Genomic DNA, 7,982 nt, shown 5'->3' on the forward strand with positions numbered 1-7,982 from the left:
ATTCACACAAACAACCAACATTGCAGCACCTTCCGCTCACCACAGACACAACCTCTGTCCAGAGAAGATGGCAAAACTAGGTTCAGATCAGACAGCTGAGATGTAAAAGCTTAAAATGTGTTAATTATTGAAGCCAAAAACACAGGTTACTGCCACAGCAGGCAGGCCCAAGTGAAGATGACCTGAAAGTTAGATCATACAGCTGATGTGCGAAGATGAGGAAAAACAACATGGCAATCTTATGCGCCTAAATTTAATCATCCTAGGTTAAATGAGGCCATGGCAGTATCCACTGTTCGAGTCTCTATTACAGTCAGTAAACTGGGGATATACACTTTTAACCCTTAAATAACCACAGATATGTACTTAGATGTAACATTTACAGATTGAGTCTTCTCATGCTTTTATGTGTGCGTTTATTCTTTAGCTCACAGTAGTTGGCCCAACATACTACCAGTCCACCAGAATTCTCCCGACTCTCCGATTTTCCATAAGGCTGTGGTTGCAGGTTTTTTTTTTTCAGACCCATCGTCCGCAATAAGCGCAGATTACAGGGGCAAATTCTGTTGTCCAATCTGTTTATTTTTCTTCCTTTTCCCACGTGCTCACCATGAAGCCATTTGAGTATCCAAACTCAGGTTCAGTCTGCTCCCCTTCCCTGCCCCTTGTCATGGCCAATAGGGAGATGATTTGCGCTTCATGCAATTTCCTGATGACAAAGATACATAAATAAGTAGACACAGACATAAAGTAAATAGATCATTAAAACCTGAATGGTCTATGAAGTACTTGTACTTTGTTACGCACCACCTCTGATATTGTTTGTTATATCTAATCTCATCAGAAGTATCTTCTGAATAATAAAGCACTCGTACTTCACCACTTAAAGTCCCAGGCTTAGTACATACTATGCAAACTGACTTCAATGCAAACTGGCTGAGCTATTCTTAGGTTGTAGGAGTGTGTAATAAAACTTGGGGCCTGCTTGTGGGCCCTGGCCATTTCATGGGTTAATGGCTGTTTTAACTGGAAAGGGTGGACTATGACTTTTGCACAGTACTGTATAACTACTGCACAAGTAGATTTTAGATAAGGTGTTTTACTTTTTGATATGTTTCTTTCTAGGAGCGCACTGATCAGGAATTTTTATGGGTTTGGAATGAAAATCAACCGATCCTGATCTTAGTCTATTGCCAAAAGCAGTTCACTGTTTGACCATAGTTTGTTAGACACTTACAGCATCAGATCCCAGATTTATCAGTAAGTGCAACTGTCCAGGAAAACTGAGTCGTTTAAAACAGATTATTTCTTTTCTTTTACCGCAGAGGTTCCTTGAAGGAGCATACTTTTCTCCACGCAAATAGATCTCCCTCTGCACTGGCAGTAATTCTGCTAGAGCTCAGTTTCTCAGAATTCTTTCCACTGCCATTGCCTGGCCAGACATATGTAGTGCATTACTCTTAATGACTTGTTATTTTCTGACATAGCCTACACCTGGCACTGTGACAGAATAGTAAAGGGAAGTGTGTTTCTTTATTATAGCTAGGTGCATTGAAAGGGATAGGCCAGCTATTCGGCTTTGAGGAAGTGACAGACTTCCCATTGTTTACACTGTTTAGTTGTTGATGGATTATTTCCTAGGTTACTTGGCAAAGATTTGGTTTGTGTACCCTCTAAATCACAGAGAAATCCTTGGCACAACATGCTGCTCAGTGTTAGAGCGTTCATGAGAAAGTAGAGCTCTAGTCTTAGACAAGCCAAGTGAAGTTCTCTTTTTATCTACATATCTGCTCCACCCTGTAAGAACACACATGGAGGGCTGATAAGTCACATAAACATAACACATACCAAATAATAGCATTTTACCACACTGTTCCACATACCTGAGACACTTGGTTTTTGTTTCTGCACATTTAACATAACATCAGCACATCAGAATAGGGTAAGACTGCAAGATTGCCTGAAGAGAACACGCAGTTCCACAGCAGGTCTGCTTTATGATAGCATTATATAATGTGTACAGAAGATTAGGCAGGTCTGTGCAGACTAGACCACAGTGGTGTGTCTGATGAATGTTTCTCAGCTAGAACCAGAACGTCCGCCCATCTACACAAAGCAATAGTATGGAGTAATTCCACAATGGAATTACTCTTTATTGCCATTTGTGCCCCACAGATATTACATTTACAAATATGTATATAAAATATACATAAACGTAAAATACACTGTAAACAACCACGACCTATGTGCACATTTCAGACAAATAACTTAAAACATCTATGTAAACTATACACAGAGCTTAGAAAAAGTATACCTGCCTGTCCCAGCCCACTAGAAATGACACTTACATTTACAGGGTATGAAAAATGCACATTTTCTTTGTGTACTGCACCACCTGACTTAAGCCTCAAGTTACATAACACATTCAGCCCTGTGAGATATCACATGTTCAGTAGGACGTTATATGTCTGTATGTTTTAATGTGACAGGTACAGGCTCAAATAGAAAATTTGGCTTGATGTTTAAGTCTCAAACGCAAAATCAAAATCATAATAATGTAGATACGATGACAATAATTGCAAAATGTTCTTCTGCACGTTGGATGCAATTACACATTTCCACCAGAGGGGTCTCCAAATGCCCAAATATTACATGGTAAAAAATAAGCTCAAAAGTAGTGCAGCTAAGATAGTGTAGCTCTAAATCACTACAATGTCCTTAATGTCCTTATTTCATTAGCATATAATCACATTTGGAGTATTTACTAAGTCAAACTAAAAAAAGTCAACCTGTCACTTTAAACTCTGTTACTCAAGCCACTGCCAGCAAAGAATCCCTGTGAAAAACAATGTAGATATTACTGAGAAGAGTTTGTCCATTTGTGTACATTAATGGTAAAGTGAAATTTCTTTTATGAAATGGTAAAATGGCACCCCAATCGTGTGATCACCCAAACACTGTAAGCCGTGTCATAGGGAAACATGGCAATGCCACTTTTCCATTGCACTGAATGGACATAGAACATCTATCTAAACTGGAACACTAAAAAAAGATAATAAAACTCTGACTGAAACTTTGGCAGCTGACATCATGGGGAGTTTTGGGTTCATTTGTATTGTGAGCCAATTCAGATCTAATCTTAGTATGACAGATGTAGCGGCCCAGACAATTCCAGTGAGTCTGTACACCCACGGTGAGTGAAGAGGGCTAAATGAGAGAGGATGGCCTGAGTAACCGTACAGAGAGCAGTTGTTTTTCAAGCAGGATAGTACGGAGAAGCAGAACCCCATGGGCACGCTGATGACTAAAACACAGAGCAACGGCACACCAGCAGTGGCTTGGCGGCTCCTTCCACACTGTCTTAATGTCTGAGCCCATGCTCTTCACAGCTCTCCCTGTGGCTATGTGCAATTTCCTACTCTTTTTTTTCCTCGCTGTAAACAAAATGAATCGATTGAGCCATTATTCTGTTATTGCTGCACTTCCTCAGGTATTGTTACTTGCAGGGCAGTAAAAAACAAGAATATCTAGAATGTTTCATAAGTTACATTATAGCTGAATAGCTGCCTATTTAACACACAGTAGGCTTCACTTCCCTATCCATCCTCTCTCTTACACCTAATGACAGTGCATCATGTAATCCTTTGCTGAGACTGATGCTAGCTAATGCCAAGTCTAAACCATTAAGCTTAGTAAAGTGATACATGAGTGTGTTCTTTCAATGTCCACAAACTGTCAACACTTGTTACAATGTCAATCAGAAATGTGATATAAGACTTTAATCTTTTGATTGACTACACCGTCTTCTTTGATAATGGTCTACATGATAATTTGGAATGCATGTGCGTGGATTGGAACGGGATGGCACAATTATTTGAGGTAAAAACACGGCAAATTATATGCAAACGTCATTAAAGGACTTTTACTATTTAAGCCCCTTGAAGTCTTATGTTTAAAAGAACCAACTTGAATGCCAACAAAAACTGACAGCCTACGACCACAAGTCAGAGGAAATGGAGTAAAATAGAGAGTTCTGATAGTGTCTGGGTTCCGCTAACGTCTCTGAGAACCAAGCCTTTTTCTTCTAACCGGAAGAGGAAGTGGTAAAAGTGGTAGCGAGTGTAGCAGAAACTGAACTAAATGGTTTACAAGCTTAAGAAGCCAAAAACATGCTTCAGTTGAAGTTTCAGCATGAGCTAAAACACATCTTAAACAGGTTCTAATATAATAATGTTAAAGATAATGAAAATATTCGTGGCATTGAGAAACTGTCAAGAGTCCTTGCACCAGACTCGCCTCTTGAAATATGTCCTGGTCTGTTACTTAACTACTGAGGGGTACAATCGCACTGGGGCCCATGGCACAAGGCCGCATGCCCCCTAAAATCTTTATTGGATCCCTTAGATAGATACCGACCCAACTGTACACAAGACGTACAGAAAGATCCAACATACCCCACCAGTTAGTTTCCATCAATGCTCCACAGGCAACACTGATGGCCATTTATCTGCCTCGTGTTCATAATGCATCCATGGTAACTGTTTTCAAACAGAATCTTTCGCCACCTGCAGTACGATGTATTCATTATATCTAATTCTAAATCTTAAATAGGCAGCCTGGTGTAAATATTTAGGTCAATGTTAGATGCTAGTGGGTGTGCCTTGGAAACATCAACATGTTTAAGACATAATAGTAGTGAGTAACCAAGCAAATTTCATTAATTGAATGTAATATTGGTATGAGGGGCCTGGTTACTTATTTATTTACTTATTTTGCACTGGTGCCCATGAGATCGTGGATATGCCACTGCATCTGCACATAGAATATGCAACTTTTTATTCATGCCTTTAAATTTTGTAAGTTAAAATATGCACTGTAGTCCCATTCTGGTGAACAATGTGTTTAAGCAGACAAAATGAAGTCATAGGTCATTGATGTCTTGCTCACAGATCAGCTTTATTTGAGCTTGCCTTGATCAGAAATTAAGTACACCCACAAAAACAAATGGTTCTTCAAGTGTCCTTTAGTAAAGACAATGGTTCTGTTTAGGACCATAAGTTTCATATAGAGCCATGTGTATGCTTAAATGGTTCTTTGCATGGTGAAATCATTCTTCAGATTGAAGGAGAATGCGTTGTATATGGTTGTACACAGCACCGAAAAGGGCTCTTCTACTATTACAGTGTCAAGCTCGTAACAGTAGCTCAAACCATTTCAAACCAGCATGGCGGAATGCAAAGCCCTTAACCCTGCACGTTGCCTATAGTGTTCCTATAGCCTGCAGTTGCTCTTATGTAATGCTGTTTGGTTTGAAGACGTGGGGGTCTGTAATGGAGTTAAACTGGGGGGTTCTGAAATATTGTTAACTGACGGGAATGCACTAAGAAGCACAGCGCACCAAGTCCAGCACCTATACCGTCATAAAGTGAAAATGTAGTGGGACATGTTGTATTTTAAGCACCGGGGGCGTTAGTTATATGTGTTATATGCTCCTGTCTCCCAGTCAGATGGTACATTCCGCCTGCTGCGTCATCCATTGTTTACAAACCAACGAGCGGAGCTGCTTTCTGTCGGGCAGCGTGGTGAACGTGGACGCCGGCAATTTGCGCTGCCATTCATTTGGTTGTAAAAAACAGCGTCCAGACCAGAACCGAACACGCCAAAATGCCTTGCCGAAAGGAGAACTACATCTTTCTGGAGCAGTCCGTCACTGTGGATTCCAAGGAGGTGGACGCTCTTGTGACAAAAATCGGCGAGGCTTTACAGCTTCACAACAATAGCGCCAACCAGACGATGTCGTGTCTGCACGGTCTCGCCAGCAGCAGCAGCAGCAGCAACAACAGCGGCGGCGGCGGCGGCGGCGGCGGCCACAGCAGCTCCAAGCAGAGCGGCGGCAGCACGGGCAACCCGAGGCGGAACGGCTGCTGTATCCGCCTCCGGAGCAGAAATCTACGGAGCCGAGCAAGCCCGTACAACATACCGGGATCCAGCGATCAGGAGTGGGACCATTTTAAAACGTGGAACCGAAAAGGAATCGACGTTACGAGTGGCGAGGACGACCCCCATCAACTGCTCCAGGAACTGATATTGTCTGGAAATCTGATTAAAGAAGCAGTCCGACGACTTCAGTTCTCCTCGGAGTCGGAACACGATTTCGCCAAACAAATAGACTGAGATTGCCTTTGAAAAACGCAGCACGGGCTTTTCACTCTGTTCCCCGGCGTGCTGGGTTGGGTTGGCTGGGTGAGGTGATTAGACATGTGGGGGCGTAGACGTCGTTAGCTGGCTAGATTGCTAACTCTAGCTTAGCGAGTTAACAGGACTTATAGTCATACGTTGATGTTTTTCTGAAGGTTTGTAAAAACGAACTTTACTAAAAACCTAGTTCATGTTTGTATGGTGTCGGGTAGAAACTGAATTTCGGCCGTTGGTTACCCGGTGTCGTGTTTTTGTTTGAAATGTGACTAACTTACAAATTCTGGGTCACTGCAAACGGTCACTGTAAGGTTGGCTGTGACCAGCGCCTCAAGGCGGGCGGTTTGTCTCCAGCTCCACACCCTGCGTGTTCATTTGTGTTTTTGTAACCGTGTTACTGTCTAGCAGGCTGATGACCCAAGTTACCAAACGTGTGGTGCGCCTCGTTCGGAGGTGTAGCGCTGTGTGTGCTCTTTATCCGAGTGAACACCATGAGAGCTCCCTGCCTCGTTATGGCGATGGGCTGTCCGCTGGGACTCGCCAGCGTTTTGTTTATGCTCAGCCTGAACAGTGAGATGCCCCCTTTCACTGGTTTGTTGTCTTTTTTTGGACTCCAGAGGGCCTTTTTACAAATCACGTGGACTTTTTTTCGTCCAGCGAGTTTCATTGTGGGAAATATATGGACTACTTGGGCATTTTTGAGCTTAAGCCCAGTACTTGAGCATTTTTGAGTACAAGCCCAGCGTTTGCTATCTGAATGGGAGAGACGTGGAGACCATAAATCACAACAGAGACACCGGTGCTTTGAGGATTCCTGCGTGGAGTTCGCTTGTTTCTCTGCTCTCACTCTGTACACTGTCTGTACGCTTCGTAACGAAGTATTTTTTGAACAGTCCTGATTTTTTTTCAGGCAGTTTGGTGTCTACAATAAACACGGTGTCTTTTTCCATTGGCTGCTCCAGTTTCTGTTGCACGATTTATTCACCAGCTTTAACTAAATGTGCTGCACGTGTATTTTCGATGTAAAGTTAAAGGGGGATTTCACCCGTTTGTCAAATATTTCTGCATACCTCAATTATTAAGGTGTAAACAAAGTCGTTCAGACTGGCTGGATGTAAAATGCGCTGTTACAGAGAAAATGACCGAAGCAGAGTTGTTTACAGTGGCGGTGATGGGAACCAAACGTACGAAGTGCTAACTCACAGAAATCTATGAAATTGTCATTAATGTTGCCCGTTACCTTATTTTTACGATAGGTTTGAGAATGTTTTGGCCTAAAAAGGGAATATTTATTCATATAAAAATTGAGAAGACATAGGTTTCCTGTTTTGGGTAGTAAATAAATCCTAATATGGCTATTGCATTGTAAACATCAACCCTTGGTTCCTCTCATGCTGTAAAAGTCCTATCGGAAGTTGTTGATTTTTTTTTTTTCCCTTTAAAATGCAGTATTGTTTGGGGAGAAATAGCATGAGACCATTTTTACCAGTTTGTTTGGAGTGGGTGTGGGGTTTGAGTAATGCAGATCAGCACATATCCACCTATCGTTAGCCTATCTCCAGAAAGTGCTGTGTGTAGGCCTGAAAGATAAACACCCTTGAACAAAATAACACCTTTCCATGATAAGAGAGATCTTGTTTAGGTGGGTTTCTTTAGAAGAAGTCACTACTACACGATCAACCTGAGGCCTGCATAGCCTGAATGCTTCTTGGTTATGTTAAGAATGTGTCAACACACTATTAGCCAATACAAGCTAAAGATGGAAAAAAACTAACTGCTGTACTTCA

At 41.9% G+C, this 7,982-nt stretch overlaps 1 protein-coding gene across 1 annotated transcript; it reads left to right on the plus strand.

Annotated features, from left to right (window-relative positions):
* Positions 1-5,501: 5,501 nt before the first annotated feature.
* On the plus strand, positions 5,502-7,150 carry LOC108437346 (glycogen synthase kinase binding protein). Its single transcript, XM_017714386.2, has one exon. The coding sequence runs from the start codon at positions 5,665-5,667 to the stop codon at positions 6,172-6,174; it is 510 nt and encodes a 169-aa protein (XP_017569875.2). The 5' UTR covers positions 5,502-5,664; the 3' UTR covers positions 6,175-7,150.
* Positions 7,151-7,982: the final 832 nt, after the last annotated feature.

Source organism: Pygocentrus nattereri, chromosome 3 (assembly GCF_015220715.1).
Source record: "Pygocentrus nattereri isolate fPygNat1 chromosome 3, fPygNat1.pri, whole genome shotgun sequence".
Taxonomy (NCBI): domain Eukaryota; kingdom Metazoa; phylum Chordata; class Actinopteri; order Characiformes; family Serrasalmidae; genus Pygocentrus; species Pygocentrus nattereri.